This window comes from Oncorhynchus gorbuscha, linkage group LG19 (genome assembly GCF_021184085.1).
Source record: "Oncorhynchus gorbuscha isolate QuinsamMale2020 ecotype Even-year linkage group LG19, OgorEven_v1.0, whole genome shotgun sequence".
NCBI classification, from domain to species: domain Eukaryota; kingdom Metazoa; phylum Chordata; class Actinopteri; order Salmoniformes; family Salmonidae; genus Oncorhynchus; species Oncorhynchus gorbuscha.
Window position 1 is genome coordinate 49,528,360 of NC_060191.1, and position 19,572 is coordinate 49,547,931.

The 19,572-nt window shown below is 41.5% G+C and overlaps 1 protein-coding gene across 2 annotated transcripts in view; it reads left to right on the forward strand.

Annotated features, from left to right (window-relative positions):
• caln1 (calneuron 1) overlaps positions 1 to 19,572 on the forward strand; it is a 53,414-nt gene extending 33,842 nt beyond the window's left edge. For both annotated transcript variants that reach the window (XM_046316332.1, XM_046316331.1), the window contains exons 5-6: positions 15,641 to 15,797; positions 18,095 to 19,572. In XM_046316332.1, coding sequence (XP_046172288.1) covers positions 15,641 to 15,797; positions 18,095 to 18,222 — 285 coding nt within the window. In that variant the 3' untranslated portion in view covers positions 18,223 to 19,572. The remainder of the gene's footprint in view (positions 1 to 15,640; positions 15,798 to 18,094) is intronic.

The window sequence follows — 19,572 nt, forward strand, 5'->3', positions numbered from 1 at the left end:
TTTTTACAGTACTGTACCCTGCATCTCACAAACTTGTCCTTTGTCTCTGTGATAATGTAATTCTTGTTCTTTGTTGATATGAACCTGCAACCAGTCAAAATCTATTGAGCAGTCAGTACTGTTAATAAATGGAAAGCACAATGTTCAGGGCCATACAATTTGTCTATTGTACAGTATATTAATGTGAAACGTGTGTGTTTCATATGGTAACAAAGTGTGGTTTTTAAAAAGAAGTGTATAGTTTTTACAAGAGTGTTTAATTTTGCAAAGGATCTGTAGTGTTTTGCTAATTGGGTGTGTGGTTTTGCTAATTGGGTGTGTGGTTTTGCTAATTGGGTGTGTGGTTGTGCTAATTGGGTGTGTGGTTGTGCTAATTGGGTGTGTGGCTGTGCTAATTGGGTGTGTGGTGTGCTAATTGGGTGTGTGGTTGTGCTAATTGGGTGTGTGGCTGTGCTAATTGGGTGTGTGGTTGTGCTAATTGGGTGTGTGGCTGTGCTAATTGGGTGTGTGGCTGTGCTAATTGGGTGTGTGGTTGTGCTAATTGGGTGTGTGGCTGTGCTAATTGGGTGTGTGGTTGTGCTAATTATGTGTAGTGTTTCGAAAACACGGGCCCTGTTTTGAAAATCGTGCTTAATAAGCAATCAAAAAAAACTGTAAATCAATTTTGAGTGGTTGTGTTCAATCAATGACATATGTTCTCTATTTGTATTTGATTGTTGCCACTTGTGTTTACCAGTATGAATGACATGTGCATTAGAATGCAGAATGTGTTTTGAGAATGAGAATGTGTTTCGAGTTTTGCTGAAAAGCCTAAGTGAGATGTGCAAATTGTGTTTTACCATGTGAAATGGTTTAAAGTATTGACAACAGACTGCATCATTAGCTAAATGAGTCCAGGCAACTGAGAAATTTGTTCAGTCAATGGGTTTTAGTGTTTTAGCAATTGAGAAAACTGTAATGGGTAACTTCAGGCATTTATGTTAGTCAATTGAATTCTTAGAGAGAGAGAGAGCAATATTTACTGTGATGAATTCAGAGTCCGCATGATTGAGAGTCCATTTCATTACTTTTAAAAATGCAAAAGGTTGCTCTTTCTCTTGCACCAGAGTTTTGGCTGTTCTGAAAAGGTAATAATCCTTGAATACAGATCAAGCCAGATTCTGCTTAGATCGGAACACACAGACCTTGGCCTCATAAAGTTTCAATAATGCTTCAATCTTAAAGAGATACATGTATTACCCCCTGGAACAGTTCAGTTTATATTAGCCTACCCGACAATGTCACCTTAACACTTCTCGCTTCAGACCATCTCACCTCCTGGGCACATCTAACATCACAACTAACATCAAGGCGGTGGCCCGTTCTGTAGGTTCATGCTCTACAACATCCGCAGAGTACGACCCTGCCTCACACAGGAAGTGGCGCAGGTCCTAATCCAGGCACTTATCATCTCCCGTCTGGATTACTGCAACTCGCTGCAACTGCAACTCGCTGTTGGCTGGGCTCCCTGCCTGTGCCATTAAACCCCTACAACTCATCCAGAACGCCGCAGCCCGTCTAGTATTCAACCTTCCCAAGTTCTCTCACGTCACCCCGCTCCTCCGCTCTCTCCACTGGCTTCCAGTTGAAGCTCGCATCCGCTACAAGACCATGGTGCTTGCCTACGGAGCTGTGAGGGGAACGGCACCTCAGTACCTCCAGGCTCTGATCAGGCCCTACACCCAAATAAGGGCACTGCGTTCATCCACCTCTGGCCTGCTCGCCTCCCTACCACTGAGGAAGTACAGTTCCCGCTCAGCCCAGTCAAAACTGTTCGCTGCTCTGGCTCCCCAATGGTGGAACAAACTCCCTCACGACGCCAGGACAGCGGAGTCAATCACCACCTTCCGGAGACACCTGAAACCCCACCTCTTTAAGGAATACTTAGGATAGGATAAAGTAATCCTTCTCACCCCCCCCCCCCCTTAAAATATTTAGATGCACTATTGTAAAGTGGCTGTTCCACTGGATGTCATAAGGTGAATGCACCAATTTGTAAGTCGCTCTGGATAAGAGCGTCTGCTAAATGACTTAAATGTAAATGTAAATCTAAAAAACTATTCTCAGAGTATGAGTGCTAATCTAGGATTTGTTTTGTCTATTAGGTCATAATGAATAAGATTACATGGACAAGTAGGCACAGCACTCGTACTCTGAGATACTTTACAAATGTGGGCCCTTGACTTCAGTTTTCCATTATTCTGGAAACTCCTACCTGTTTTGAATAATTACGAGCACCCTACTGGCACACACTGGTTGAATCAACGTTGTTTCCATGTCATTTCAATTAAATTACTTTAAATCAACGTGGAATAGACATTAAATTGTTTTCTGTGCCCGGTGGGACAGGTCAAGTTACCTGATCTGTCCGATGTTAATAAATGGGCCCAGGGGTAGCCAGCAGTACTCTTACTAACCTGCTGAATGTTAAACAGGATGTCTGTGTCCTGCACATCCAGATAATGTGAAGTAAAGTATATTTTGTTTAAAAAAAAAAACTTTCTTCCGAAGGCAAGTTGAGCAAAGACTAATGTAATTTTTGTCTGGCTTGTGCCTAACATAACAAAACCCTTTCCTGTAGCTGAGATAATTGACAGCCAGGTGAGATGACTGATTAGGACCTGCCTAGAGAAGGATTGACAGAGCACAGCATGGGGTGAGACCATTATTGAGAGGTTGAACCTTTCTAATCATTCACACAACCTCACATACTTCTTCTTCCTCTTCCACACCAGTCTGTATCAATGCTTATTATTACATTCATAAAGGTTAAAAACTCTTACTAAGTAAATGCATTTCCTTTTCCCCTTGTACGATACGAATCTCTGAAACGCACAAACAATTACCAAAATGCCCATTTTTTACGTGACTTTGGTAGTTGTGAGATTATTCTTTGTAGCTTTCTGGAACTCAGCAGCAGATTCAAGCTGCTGATTTAATTGTCTCTGGCTGTGATGATTCATCCTATGATTATATCAATTCCAAGCTCAGAACCTCATCAACTAGTTCTTTTCACATCATCTAAATAAGAAATGTCAAATCTAATTAGTAGAATCTATTTAATGTTGTTTATTTACAGTTTTGTTTTTATCGTTGAGGTTTACCGTTTTGTACCCTTGTGTACTAGGCAGTAAGTGAAACTCACTACACATGAGCACAGTTTACATGTGTAGTGAGTTTCACTATCGCACAGATATGTAGACCAACTGTTTTCCATCAGCCATTGTTGTGAATTGTGTTGCAGCCAAATGTCTATAAAGCTGAGGGATGAGACTGGGGAAATGTACCACTTTCCAAATTATTGAGCTAGGATTGAACAATGGATGCAAGGACTGACAATCCATTATGGGTTTTAACACATTCTGAAACTATACATTGTTTTTAGATTTGCTGATGTTTTGACACAGACTGTTTTCCCTTGAAATAAGAATCTTGGGCTGTATCTAATCTAAGCCTATAGCTAGGTTTTCTTATTCTGATCCCAGCCATATTCAGACAGTTTAAGATGTGTTGTGCATTAGTTAGCACTCTGTCTGAAGCCTAATACATTTTACTCTCATCAATAAATCACTTCCGTTAATCTTTCATTTTCCCTCCATTTGTGCAGGGGCATCTCTTTTTTAAGCAAATCAAATATGATGAATTATACATGGACCACAATAATCTTGTGAGAGAGAGAGAGAGAGATAATTTAAAAAATTATATCATCAGTTACACAGTGGACGTTTTAACTGGGTGAGTTCATTATTAACTAATTGCTTCTCTGGGTTATGATTTTTTATAGGACATAAGTAACATTATTTAACATGCTTCTCTCACAGCACTGATAGTGATGTACTAATGGACAGGAAAATGAATGGCAGTAATGGTATACATATTTCTGACTTCTCATTTCCATGTTATGAGAAGAACTCCACAAGTGCCCCCAGCTATTCTTTGTTAGTCTGCCTGTCTGCCATATTCTCTCTGGTGACAGTTGGACTAAAATTTGAAAACCTGAACATCATATCGAAACATCAGTGCATCAGTAAACACATCCTCTAGATCTCTCAGGCTAGAATGACAACTAAAATGAGACTACTGGTTCAAAAAATACTGTAAAGTATTTACTTTCCTATTGAAAGTTTCTGTAGAGACTGACTGACTCACTAAATCAAATCAAATTGTTTTTGTCACATACACAGTTTACAGCAGGTATAAAAGGTGCAGTGAGATGCTTACGTGCTAGCTCCTTCAACATTGCAGTACAATAATCGATATCAATTAAGTGTTTTGGTCGAGCACTTGAATAAATAGTACAGATGCATCATCTTAATTTGACCATGCTTCTCACAGCAGGAAAATTATCCTGCAGGAACAGGAAATGTGAATTATTATGTGGATTATAATTAATGGACATTTTTGAAAGGGTTGATCCATTTTTTGTTAGGACAAATCAAGTATGATATTTTTAAAGTGGAAATTACAAATGTAAAAAACCTTGAATGCGCTACAATTTGCATTTCCTGCTATGCAGAAATTTTATTTGCGACAACAGTGATCAAATTACAGTGCTAGATAAAGGGGGAGTAATCAGGTTAGTGATGGAGTCCAGGTGTGCCTCATGATGAGGAGCAGGTGTGTGTAATGAGGGTAGCCAGGTGTGCGTAATGATGGGTTGCCAAGACTGGTGGTTATGTCGAGCACCGGAGCGGAAGTAGACTTGACAATTGACTGTGTGTGTGTTGGATGTGTGGTGACTCAGTCCAAGTAGTTTGTAAGGTGCAGATAGTCTCTGTGGTACAGATAATCTCTGAGGTACAGATAATATAATATATGCCATTTAGCAGACGCTTTTATCCAAAGCGACTTACAGTCATGTGTGCATACATTCTACGTATGGGTGGTCCCAGGGATCGAACCCACTACCCTGGCGTTACAAGCGCCATGCTCTACCAACTGAGCTACAGAAGTCTGTGGGTTACAGATAGTCTCTGAGGTACAGATAGTCTCTGAGGTATAGATAGTCTCTGTGGTACAGATCGTCTCTGAGGTACAGATCGTCTCTGAGGTACAGATCGTCTCTGTGGTACAGATAATCTCTGAGGTACAGATAATCTCTGAGGTACAGATAATCTCTGAGGTACAGATAGTCTGTGGGTTACAGATAGTCTCTGAGGTACAGATAGTCTCTGAGGTATAGATAGTCTCTGTGGTACAGATCGTCTCTGAGGTACAGATCGTCTCTGAGGTACAGATAGTCTCTGTGGTACAGATAGTCTCTGAGGTACAGATAGTCTCCTCAGGTCGGGGAAAATATACCGCTTGGGTTTTGAAGTTCAAAAAAAGTTTGTTAGCCAACAGTAAACACTAGTTAGTTAAGCACAGTAGATGGCTCCCTTTAGGTAAAACACAGTCCGAGCGAAGCACTTAGTATATCAATATCTCAACCTTAGACCACCTCTGACCATACATCTGTGAAATGCTGCTGGTATAAAGAGAGAGTATAAAGGATTCTGGGTATAAAGAGAGAGAGTATAAAGGGTGCTGGTATAAAGAGAGAGACTATAAAGGGTGCTGGTATAAAGAGAGTATAAAGGGTGCTGGGTATAAAGAGAGAGAGAGTATAAATGATGCTGGGTATAAAGAGAAAGAGTATAAATGATGCTGGGTATAAAGAGAGAGAGAGTATAAATGATGCTGGGTATAAAGAGAGAGTATAAATGATGCTGGGTATAAAGAGAGAGAGAGTATAAAGGGTGCTGGGTATAAAGAGAAAGAGTATAAATGATGCTGGGTATAAAGAGAGAGAGTATAAATGATGCTGGGTATAAAGAGAAAGAGTATAAATGATGCTGGGTATAAAGAGAGAGAGTATAAATGATGCTGGGTATAAAGAGAAAGAGTATAAATGATGCTGGGTATAAAGAGAGAGAGTATAAATGATGCTGGGTATAAAGAGAGAGAGTATAAATGATGCTGGGTATAAAGAGAAAGAGTATAAATGATGCTGGGTATAAAGAGAGAGAGTATAAATGATGCTGGGTATAAAGAGAGAGAGAGAGTATAAAGGGTGCTGGGTATAAAGAGAGAGAGTATAAAGGGTGCTGGGTATAAAGAGAAAGAGTATAAATGATGCTGGGTATAAAGAGAGAGAGTATAAAGGGTGCTGGGTATAAAGAGAAAGAGTATAAATGATGCTGGGTATAAAGGGAAAGAGTTTAAATGATGCTGGGTATAAAGAGAGAGAGTATAAATGATGCTGGGTATAAAGGGAAAGAGTTTAAATGATGCTGGGTATAAAGAGAGAGAGTATAAATGATACTGGGTATAAAGAGAGAGAGTATAAATGATGCTGGGTATAAAGGGAAAGAGTTTAAATGATGCTGGGTATAAAGAGAGAGAGTATAAATGATGCTGGGTATAAAGAGAAAGAGTTTAAATGATGCTGGGTATAAAGAGAAAGAGTTTAAATGATGGTGGGTATAAAGAGAGAGAGTTCTGTTGCCACGAGAAAAGGGCAACCAGTGAAGAACAAACACCATTGTAAATACAACCCATATTTATGCTTATTCATTTTATCTTGTGTCCTTTAACTATTTGTACATTGTATATATATATAATATGACATTTGTAATGTCTTTACTGTTTTTAAACTTCTGTATGTGTAATGTTTACTGTTAATCTTTGTTTGTTTTTCACTTTATATATTCACTTTGTATGTTGTCTACCTCACTTGCTTTGGCAATGTTAACACATGTTTCCCATGCCAATAAAGCCCTTGAATTGAATTGAGTTTAAATGATGCTGGGTATAAAGAGAAAGAGTTTAAATGATACTGGGTATAAAGAGAGAGAGAGTGGACAGTGCTGAACTCTACAGTCCAAACTGATCCTACAGTATATCAACACTCCTACTCTAAGACTATGGTTGTGTCCCTAAGGGCACCATATTCCCTATAGTGTACTACTTTTGACCAGAAAACATGGTGCCATTTGGAACAAAACCTATTTGTTAATTCAGTCCCTGATGTCCCCACAGTCCCCCCTCTCTCCAACTCTCTCTCCAGTACTGCCTGACACACTGTAACAGTTAATGACACGGCCGGTGCCGCGCTGGGGATGTTACTGCACTGTGGGGGCGTCCTCCCACATGCTCTGCCTAAGGAGAGAGAAAAAAGAGAGGAGAGAAAAATATTAGTAATATTCCTTCGTGTCAAACGACGTGTCCCTGCATACCAATGAAGGAAGAGACACAGCGTCACAGCAGAAATAGCCAGCTAACACACACACACACACACACACACACACACACACACACACACACACACACACACACACACACACACACACACACACACACACACACACACACACACACACACACACACACACACACACACACACACACACACACACACACACACACACACACACACACACACACACACACACACACACACACACACACACACACATAACCCCTCATTATCTCCATATCCATAATCATCCTCCTTTAAACTAGTCTAATCCACTTTCAGTAACGGTGGTGTAATGTGCTCCTCTCATTCCTTGGTTCCAGCTAGTGTTAAAGGTCGGGAGTCTGGATTACAGGCTTCTTATTGCTGTGAAAATGACTCAATTTGTCTTCATCACTTCACACCCTGCTAACTGTCATCATTACGGTTCATCTGACACACACCAACACACATACACATCTGAGACATTACAACAGTCCCTGGTTGTGGCAAAGTGGCAATCTAGATTCCCTCTTGTCATTTTCCCGCACTTTTTTTGGAGCACATTGTACAGATAATAACCTCTGTATGAACTTAAACAGTTAACTTTCCAAAACACCGACAGCCATAGGGAACGGACTGTAATATTAATTAATGAAAGAAGATATTAGCATGAGGTAGAGAATGTGTGGGAAGTCTTTAGCTACTGCTGATGGAAGAGTCAATTTCACACAGTCAGATGCTGAATAATCATAGTCACTTTGTGTGAGCTCTGCAAGAGGTTGATATGTAGCTGTGTAACTGTGTGTGAAACGGTGAGTCTGATACTCTGAGTGAGTATCATTTAACTAATGATCCTTTGAGACAGACACAAGAAACTCCTCAACATGTGCCATAAAAGATGCATTGTCTTTCAACATTTACCTTCTGATTGCCTCATTGAAGTTTACTTTTTGACTTTAGATGTGACTTAGTTCTGTTAATATTATATATAAAGTTCAATAAAAAAACATGAGCTGGCGCACACCCAGAAAAAAGATTTTATAAAGTTAACATGAAAACAGTTTTCTGTGAAGAAAGAGTACAGTCTGAAGAAGTGGAAACATGGTGTGTAGTATTGTACTGTGTTTTGTACTGTATTTTGTATGTTCCTTCTCTCAATGCTCAGATCAGAGGTTCCAATGTTTGATAGAACTTCCGCCTCCTGCTGAGAAGCATTACTATCACGTACTCAAAAGCACTTAGCTTGCCCCTCCCAGGTGGCGCAGTGGTTAAGGGCGCTGTACTGCTGTGCCACCAGAGACCCTGGGTTCGTGGTGCGACGCACAATTGGCCTAGCGTTGTCCGGGTTAGGGAGGGCTTGGTCGGTAGGGATATCCTTGTCTCATTGCGCACCAGCGACTCCTGTGGCAGGCCGGGCGCAGTGCACGCCAACCAAGGTTGCCAGTGAGACAAGCTTCCGGGTTGGATGCGCGCTGTGTTAAGAAGCAGTGCGGCTTGGGTGGGTTGTGTATCGGAGGACGCATGACTTTCAACCTTCATCTCTCCCGAGCCCGGTTGTGATACAGCCCAGGATTGAACTAGGGTCTGCAGTGCCTTAGACCTCTGTGCCACTCGGGAGCCCAAAACAAGACTCAGAGTAATCTAATAATCATCCAATCATGCTTAAAATTCTAATCATGCGTCATAAAGATTTATTGGCCCGGCTAATTGAAATTCCTGGATCTCAGTGTTGTTTTATTAATAACAAAGCTGCTAATTGATGAGAAAAAAACAGAGTTGGCAGGTTGAAGTGGTCATAGAAAGAGAGGAGACTCTACATGACAACAGAGTGATAAATTACAGATGCTTTTATGTGTACTGTAAATTAAAGGCTCAAGTAATGAAGTACTAATAAAATGTTCACTATTGTTCTTCTGTAATGAATGAAATGGGGTGCCACACTGCACACACTATCCAAGGCAACTGAGAATGAACTCTAGACAGTGCTTTTAGCTAGGAAATCAATTCTACTGTAACTACTGTGGCAATCGTTAATATTTTTTGTATTTTATGGCCTTTTTCGATCTTGTCTTATCGCTGCAACTCCCCAACGGGCTCAGGAGGCAAAGGTCGAGTCGTGACCCACCAAACCGTGCTTCTTAACACCTGCTCGCATCTCACCGACCTGTCAATGGACAAAAAAATGTAACATTAGCTTGCGCTAACAACAACAACGGCGCACAAGAAAATGAATTGTGACAGCTATGTCTCAACCAATCATTAGACTACAGCAGAGGGTGTTGACAGTTGGTATGTGTGTGTGTGTGTGTGTGTGTGTGTGTGTGTGTGTGTGTGTGTGTGTGTGTGTGTGTGTGTGTGTGTGTGTGTGTGTGTGTGTGTGTGTGTGTGTGTGTGTGTGTGTGTGTGTGTGTGTGTGTGTGTGTGTGTCTGGTGTGTGTCCCTAAAAGTGTTGACAGCGCCTAATTGGGCCATTGGCCAGATTCCATACAGGGTGTGAAAGAGACATTGGGTCCATGATCCACCAGGGGCACAGAGTGTACGATGACAAGCCGATACAACACTGGACACTATTGACGGTCCAGAATGATCCATAATAGGGCTATCAGGGCAACAACTCCAGAATGTCAGGAAGCCTTGCTGGTCCTAGGGGTGAAGTGAGGTTCCTGTAGGGTTGTAAAGAAAAGCTCATGGGTGTGCATAAGACCCAAGTTTGAACCCAGTCGGTTACATCACATTACACAGTGTCCAGATGTATTAATAACCAGGTTGAGCTATCGCAGGCCTCCCCTCTGTGCAGATCTCCCTTTCTCTCTCTCTCTGAATATGTCAAGAAAGTTCATGCCAGCCATGTGATTTTATGATATTATGGATGAGACTCCTCTGATGTTGACCGGACTGCACAAATGGACAAAAAATGTGCTTTTCTTTTGAAAAAATGTACATTACTTAGTGACTCCAAACTATTGAATGGTAGTGTATATTGTGTATTTCATTTGTTGTTTTATTTTCTGTTTGGAGCCCAGGACGAGAAGGCGTTGCTTTGGCAGCGGCTAATTGGGAATCCTAATAAAATACTAAAATAATACTAATACTTCCGACGGCCATGTTAACATAATGTATTTCTGAGCTGTAAAACAATGTTATTTTTGTAATAGGTGTTAATAGGTGTATTAGCAGTTTACAGGGTTCCTATATTTGGGTAACCGTGGTGATAATGGCAAACTGATGGTTGGGTAACCGTGGTAATAATGGAACAGTGATGGTTGGGTAACCGTGGTAATAATGGCTCAGAGATGGTTGGGTAACCATGGTGATAATGGAACAGTGATGCAGTGTCCCCCTGCTTATTGGGTTCTGGAAGTTAGATAAGAAACAGTTTGGTCCCTGAGGATTGGGAGCCTTTCTAGTGGCTTGTTAAATGGTAATAGTTTACTTAAAGCCTTCAGGTGTCACCCATTATGATGCTGAGTCTTGCCTAGACTTTGTTTTAACATGTAAGACAAACTTATTTAAGATTATATGTAGTTTCCACCAACCTTTGTTGACCGTTTGCATCACCGCCTGGTATGGCAACTGCTCGGCTTCTGACCGTAAGGCGTTACAGAGGGTAGTGTGTACAGCTCAGTACATCACTGGGGCCAAGCCTCCTGCTATCCAGGACCTATATAATAGGCAGAGTCAGAGGAAAGCCCATAAAATTGTCAGAGACTCCAGTCACCCAAGTCATAGACTGTTGTCTCTTCTACCCCACGGCAAGCAGTACCGGATTACCAAGTCTAGGACCAAAAGGCTCCTTAACAGCTTCTACCCCCAAACCATAAGACTGCTGAACAATTCATCAAATGGCCACCGGACTGTTATATTGACCCCCCCATTTGTTTTGTACACTGCTGCTACTCACTGTTTATTATCTATTCATAGTCACTTCATCCCTACCTACATGTACAAATTACCTCAATTAACCTGTACCCCACACACTGACTCGGTACCAGTACATCCTGTATATAGCCTCGCTATTGTTATTTTATTGTGTTACTTTATAAATTTTATTTTTTACTTTAGTTTATTCTGTAAATATTTTCTTAACTCTTCTTGAACCACATTGTTGGATAAGGGCTTGTAAGTAAACAAGCATTTTACGGTAAGGTCTACACTTATTGTATTCAGCGCCTGTGACAAATACAGTTTGATTTGATTTGACAATACACATTTACGCAGCCGACAGATACAATGTTTGTTTGTTTTCTCAACTAAACTACTGCCAAACCCCTGTTGGCCTACTTAGGGTCCCAAGCCGTACTATCCTGCTGCCTGTGATGGTGAGAATTCACTTTGTTGTGGCAGCCAACTCTCCTCAGGTGCTCATATTTAAGCTGTAACTGCTTTGCATTCTTGTCAGTGTCTGTGTCCCAGCAGAAATATACAGCAGAGAGAGACCATCACCAGGGTAATGCAGGGAGTACCAGAACAGTCACTGTGATACAGCTATTGCTGCTACATGAGAACACAGGGACACAGGGACAAGAAGACAATTAAACGCGTAGGCTCAAACACCTGCAGTTTGAAGGTTAGAGATAACATTGCAGTGGAAGGAAGAGAGGAGACAGTTAGAGAAAAACATGTTGACGGAAGAATATGGAAAATATAGTTGTGTTTGGTGAGAAAATGGGAGAATATTCCCTATTATATCCTGGTGCTTCATTGATGCTTCTTCCTGTGCCTTGCATAAGGTAGAAGCAGTACACGTGGGGGTTCACTCTATCTAGTCTGGCTGTATTGGACCCGTTGTGTTCAGACCAGCAGGAGGAATCAGGTTAATGTGTCACAAATTGCCTTTAAGTGGATTGATGTGCAAAGTGGTCAGACTACATCGACATAGTTAGTCTGCCTCAGACAGTGGATTCAGTCAGAGAGTGCTAATATCTTTTCACTGGTCATAGTGCATATAACCCCATCCCCACCCCTCTCTTGCTCTGTCTCTATATATTTTTTTCTTTGTCTTTCTCTCCCTCTTTCCCTCTCTCCCTCATCTCCCACCATCTCAATTAAATGCCATTTGATTTACTATGGATGCTACAACAGACATGGATTGTCATTAGCACACCATGGTCGACTGTCTGACTTCTGTGACTCATTGAAATGGGTTCAGTATTTAGCCCGTCATATACTCAGGGTTCGGTCTCCTTTCCTCCACTCTGCTTCTTCCTTCCTCGTAACCACTCACTCTCAAAGGTCACTCACTCTGCCAGAAAAGAGAGAGAGATTCTGTAGTCTATGGAGAAAGAAAGAAAGAAAGAAAGAAAGAAAGAAAGAAAGAAAGAAAGAAAGAAAGAAAGAAAGAAAGAAAGAAAGAAAGAAAGAAAGAAAGAAAGAGGAAAGAGAGAGAGAGAGAGAGCAGAACATTCATAGAAACATTATCATTTTGGAGAATTGTTCATGAGAGAGAGAGAGAGAGAGAGAGAGAGAGAGAGAGAGAGAGAGAGAGAGAGAGAGAGAGAGAGAGAGAGAGAGAGAGAGAGAGAGAGAGAGAGAGAGAGAGAGAGAGAGAGAGAGAGAGAGAGAGAGAGAGAGAGTGTATGTATGTTGTCTACCTCACTTGCTTTGGCAATGTTAACACATGTTTCCCATGCCAATAAAGCCCTTGAATTGAATTGAATTGAATTGAGAGAGAGAGAGAGAGAGGCAGAACATTCATAGAAACATTATCATTTTGGAGAATTGTTCATTGTTGTTAAAGTGGTAGTCCTTTCCTGCAGTCATTTGACAAAATCGCCCACTAATGGCCTCATGGGTGTCGTTAATATTTTTTATAATTTCATAATTATCGACATTATGAAGAAAATAATTATTGGTACACACAGAACATCCTGTGTCCATTTGGAAGATCCATTTGCGACCAAGCTTTAACTTACTGACTGATGTTTTGAGATGTTGCTTCAATATATACACATCATTTTCCTTTCTCATGATACCATCTATTTTGTGAAGTGCACCAGTCCCTCCTGCACCCCCACAACATGATGCTGCCACCCCCGTGCTTCACGGTTGGGATGGTGTTCTTCAGCTTGCAAGTCTCCCTCTTTTTCCAAACATAACGATGGTCATTATGGCCAAACAGTTATATTTTTGTTTCATCAGACCAGAGGACATTTCTCCAAAAAGTACGATCTTTGTCCCCATGTACAAATGCAAACCGTAGTCTGGCTTTTTTATGTCGGTTTTGGAGCAGTGGCTTCTTCCTTGCTGAGTGGCCTTTCAGGTTATGTCGATATAGGACTCGTTTTACTGTGGATATAGATACTTTTGTACCTGTTTCCTCCAGCATCTTCACAAGGTCCTTTGCTGTTGTTCTGGGATTGATTTGCACTTTTCGCACCAACGTATGTTCATCTCTAGGAGACAGAACAAGTCTCCTTTCTGAGCACTATGGTGGCTGCGTGGTCCCATGGTGTTTATACTTGTGTACTATTGTTTGTACAGATGAACGTGGTACCTTCAGGCGTTTGGAAATTGCTCCCAAGAATGAACTAGACTTGTGGAGGTCTACAATTCTTTTTTAGGTTTTAGCTGATTTCTTTTGATTTTCCCATGATGTCAAGAAAAAGGCACTGAGTTTGAAGGTAGGCCTTGAAATACATCCACAGGTACACCTCCAATTGACTAAATGATGTCAATTAGCCTATCAGAAGCTTCTAAAGCCATAATTTTCTTGAATTTTTCAAGCTGTATAAAGGCACAGTCAACTGTGCATGTAAACTGTGTATGTATGTAAACTTCTGACCCACTGGAATTGTGATACAGGGAATTATAAGTGAAATAGTCTGTTAAAATTTTTGGGAAATTACTTGTATCATGGACAAAGTAGATGTCCTAACCGACTTGCCAAAACTATAGTTTGTTAACAAAAAATTTGTGGAGTGGTTGAAAAACAAGTTTAAATGATCCCACCTAAGTGTATGTAAACTTCCAACTTCAACTGTTGGTGGTTCCAGCGTGGGAATGAAAGCAGTGTAGACATATGATTACTTGGAGAGAATGTTCCTGCTTGAATCCACCCTCTTAGACACAGCTACTCATCCATAGCATAGATTGCTAAAAGGTTCCTTTGTCTTCTTCTTCAACCTCGTTATAACGTCGTCATTTAACTTTCAATAACATAACACAAATTAAATTATTTTCATATTCCATCTATCGTCATTACTACCATTTTGGCTGACAAAACATATTGTCCCAAAATCCATTTATTGCATTTTACTATTCTGAGGTAGGATCTCCATAGGCCCATCATACATTCCATTCCTCCACAGTGAGAGGAATTACAATGGGCGTGAGGTGTCATAAAAAAAACAGAGGGATCTCGCTCCCTCAGGCGGGTGTGAGAGATGTCTCTTGTAGGGGTGTGGTCCACAGTAATCTGACCTCTGACAGGCCAGTCGTGACAAGGGTTTACTAACACCTGAGTTCTATTAGCTATGTTAACGATGATGTTACTTTAGCTAATATAGTGACAACGATATAGGGCGTGTGTAGCGGTCAGAGATTATGATATGGTTTGGCTTGGAAAGATTTTTCACCTGGTCACAGACAGAAGATGTATTGTGCATTGAAGTCCACAAGCGAAGAGAAACAGTGAGAGGATGAATGAGTGTAGATGTGAGAAAGAATACAACGTGCTTGCTATGAAAGTGAACTGTGTTTACGTGTGATCAGGGGTGTGTTCATTCCGCCGATTCTGCTGAAAACGTTTCTTAAACCTGAAGCAAACAGAACGAAACGGGGATTAACAACTGTTGGACTAATGATTTTACCCTAGATCAGCTAGATGCAGGCAAGAATGTGCAAGGCGGTATTGAATGTGTCACTGTCTGTCCATATGTCACCGCCTCAAATGTTTCTATCGGCCTGTGTGCACTTACGTTGTAAACTTTTATTCATAGTCTAGGTTGTAGCAACCTCATGATGGGTATAGGGGAAATTAGAGTATCATGTAGTAGCCTAAACCTATCGATGTTACATTGAACTGGGGGAATGGAATATGAATGACAGTCATCCAATATGCTGTAATAGAAATAAGGCCATGCTCATTAAAAGAAAATCATCCTCCATCATCTTAAACGGCACTGTATTGAAGTATGAAAATAGTTACAGAAATAGTTGCATGATTTGCATCCATCAGACAAAAGGTATCTCTGTAGAGTAATCAATTCTATTTTATACCTTTTGTAAAAGTTGAAAATAATAATAACAAATGTACAATTGATTTGGGAACCTACATTCCAGTCCCCCAGTGTCTATGTAGCAAAGGAAAGTTTGTTGTTTCCTTTCCCTCTCTACCTCACTACTCTTTTCCTCCCCTTTCCTCCCCTTCCCTCCCCCCTACAGTTTGACATGCAGCGCATCACCCTTGAGGAGCTGAAACACATCCTGTTCCACGCCTTCAGAGACCATCTGACCATGAAGGACATCGAGAACATCATCATCAACGAGGAGGAGAGCCTCAACGAGAACTCGGGACACTGTCAGGCAGACTTTGAAGGAAGTGAGTAGAGTAGATTATGTAGTCTATGGAGAAAGAAAGAAAGAAAGAAAGAGAGAGGGAGAGAGAGAGAGAGAGAGAGAGAGAGAGAGAGAGAGAGAGAGAGAGAGAGAGAGAGAGAGAGAGAGAGAGAGAGAGAGAGATGCTAGCTGTCATTGGCAGAACAGAGCGTGCTGCACGTCTATCCTCCTGTCAGGACGGATCTGACTCCAGCTATCAGGATCCATTACCGTCATAGACTCCACCTGCTGATTTATTGATTGAAGGTGTTTATGGTGTAGGAAGTCATGTGGTCCCCTGGGCTATGACTAGCAGTGATTAAATATGCATAGCCTGGCTCTGCAAAAATGTGTCTTTTAGGAAGTTTTGAATACCGCAGCAGCAGAGAAGGGTGTTTAGGTTGATATGAATCTTTATTTTTTGTTTGTTATTGGGTTGTTCCACAAAAAGAGTGCCTTTTGTGTCCCTTTGATATTTTACGAAGACATTTTGCACCCATATTGAATTTTAAAAGCCTGCTATATTAATTGAAGTGCCATTTAATATAGACCACATGGAGAATTCAATAAATCAGATTTTCTATATGAATAAAGGCTTGCTAAAGTGCCAAAATCTTCTAGGAAGAGCAGAACACGTCAACCCTGTTACCCATAGATAGATAAGCTGGAAATGTTTTAGCAATTGAATTGTTTTGGTTCAGCTTGCATTCAATTACCACTCCCTGTTGCACACAAGCTTCCATTCCCCCATTCACAATGGGATTTATGGCTGATTTAGGATGGAATCGTCAACCTGTTACGGTCAACCTTGTTACTTTATTTGGCATTTAATAGGCACTTACTATAATCAAATAACATTTTATTGGTCATGTACACATATTTAGCAGATGTTATTGCTGGTGTAGCAAAATGCTTGTGGTGTAGCGAAATGCTTGTAAAGTCTAGTTTTAAATGTAATCTCTTGAGGGGAAGCATGGTTTTTATGAAGTCAAACATGTACTCTTTTTGACAGAATGTTTGAGATTCGGAGTATTTTTGGACTAAGTTACGCTTTTCAAAAGGCACCATGGAACAACCCTGGAACGACCCTTTTCAAAAGGCACTGTGGAACGACCTTATTATGTCTGTAGTGAAGATAATACAACAGTTGAATGTCAGGAGCAGGAGACCAGAGTTCAGATGAATAGTAACAAAACAAACATGTAAGCATTTCCCCTGATATCCTTTGAGTATAACTACTCACACCTTCCCCAGTAAGATGTTGGTTCTGTAGCCTTTCAGGTTAGAGCCACTCAGAGGTCATTGTTTCTTAATCTCCTTCTGTGGCAGTCTGATACACAATGCTCCTTGTGAAACTGGAAAGGCTGTGTGATGCTGCAGAAACAAAATGGCCTCTCATGCTGTAGGAGTGGCAACAGATAGTAGGGCTGGATATGGTTTGTAAGGAGCTTTATTAGGTGCAAATCTATACATTTTAGCTCATTTAGATTACACAAGTTTACTTTTGTGTCAGTAGTGATGATTTCAGTGCTTTATAACATCAGAGTTATAAATATCTTGTGAGAGTGAGAGAGTGAGATGTAACGCAAGTCGGGGGCGGGCTACACAGGACTCTGTACCTGCAGGTTATTGGCCCAGCCCACCTAATTACCACGGTTACCACGGCCCCATAACCCAGTCCGCTGTTTCCAGGTCACTGATTGGCCAGGGGAGGGAGACTTGCTGACTTACCATTCTATGCCGGTGGGATACTGAACCGGATAATTATATCACGGCCTAAAGTTGGCATGGCTTTCAAGTGTGTGTGCGTGCATATCTGTCCATATGTACTGTACATTCGTGTCAGTTCTATTTACATCTCGGGTCCCACTGCGCTGCGGATACAAACACAAACACATCATGTGACAGAGAGCAGAGCCTCAGCTGCTGCATAGGATTAATCTCACCTCTGCATTCTTTCTGCCAGTCACACTCTCCCTACCACTCACTCCCTCCTTTCCTTTCTTCCATCCGTCCCTCATTCATTTTCCAACACAAATAACTCATTTCTCCAACCTAAATCAGGTCCCACCTAAATCAGGTGATTCAGAAGAGAGCCTGGTGCAGTTTGTTTAATAGTAATTTCTCCCCATCAACACTGCTGAAAATAACTTGATATTAGGCTTTCTCTTTTTCTTTTCTTACAACAGAGAACGGCAAATGGCAAGAATGTGATGTGCCAGCTTGAAATGGATTTTGGTAATAAACCTCTATGCACCTTTATCTTTCTTTCTCCCTTCCCCCTTTTCTCTCTTCTATTAGTCCATTCTAAAAATAAGAACCGGCAGACGTGTGTGAGGAAGAGTCTGATTTGCGCCTTTGCCATGGCCTTCATCATCAGCGTCATGCTCATCGCGGCCAATCAGATGCTGCGGAACGGCCTGGAGTAGCCACACCCAGCCACGCCCACTGTGAGCGGGAAAAACTAACCTGCATGTGCATGATGAAAGTGGGTGAGGTCATTTCCTGTTTCTTTAGAAAGAAAAAAAAACGACTTCAAAAATACCTCACTTGATGGTGACAAAAAAAACAGAAAACACTGAATGATAAACCATCAGATTTTTCTGAGTGGATGACAGTCTGACGTCCACCGACACTCAGAAGCCAGCATGAGGAGTCCAGCGAGACCCCTCATAACCCCATTACTCTGGCAGGGACATTCAAGGGCTGACTTTCGCTTACTCTGCTGTCTCTGTTCCCTAATGCAATAAAGACACAAGTACAGGAGTTCAGTACTCTTCCTCTCTTCCCTACCCAGAGTCTTCATATGAAGGTACCTTGGAATTCAATTTGAACTTCTTGCCTCAGAAGGCCGAATCATGGTGGATTGAGACATGCCCTCAGTGTGTTTGTACAAGGCAGCATCCTTGTGGATTGAGACATACCCTCAATTGGATCTGTGTGAGAGAGAATGGAGCTGTGCCTCCTGCAGTGCAGAGAGCCTGATTAGTTACAGGGCACACCGCTGCAGTCTGGCTACGCACATACACTCTTACGCACACATCTACGCATGTACTTCCACACACACACAATAATTGGCCTGTTATTCTAGTTTCCTGAGGGCGGGTGGAAGCCAGCTCACCGCTGGAGCATACAGTAAAGCTCTGGATGCGACAGGCATGATGGTGCCGTCTGCTGTAAGGCTGTTGTTTAAGCTCTTCTAGAAGCTTTCATCCAGAGTTCCGGAGTGAAATCAGTGGGTATTCCTGTGCCCAAATTCCTCACTGTTACTGTATCTGTGTACATTCCCAGTGCTAAACAGAACAGTGTTTGAAAGACCATAGCTGTGAAAAGTCTGGGCTGTACTGTACCTATGATCTAATTCCTCTTGAGGTAGGTATGCCTGAACTCCTGTATTGTATTGACTCTCATGGTAATATATAAACCACCTACAGTTTGCTGAAGACTGCTTGTAATAGCTACAGTAATGCATGTGATCAAGTCTACGTCGATATGTAAATATGTATGTAACCCATGTTGTTGTTGTCTATGTGTATAGGGTGACGGTGTTCTACTCTGTATGTGCATGATTGTTGATACACTCTACTCCCAATTTAGAGGTGGAGGGAAGGAGAGAGCACTGTGAAACCAGAGGCTGCTGCCTTCCAAATCACAATACACAGACAGACAGACAGACAGACAGACAGACAGACAGACAGACAGACAGACAGACAGACAGACAGACAGACAGACAGACAGACAGACAGACAGACAGACAGACAGACAGACAGACAGACAGA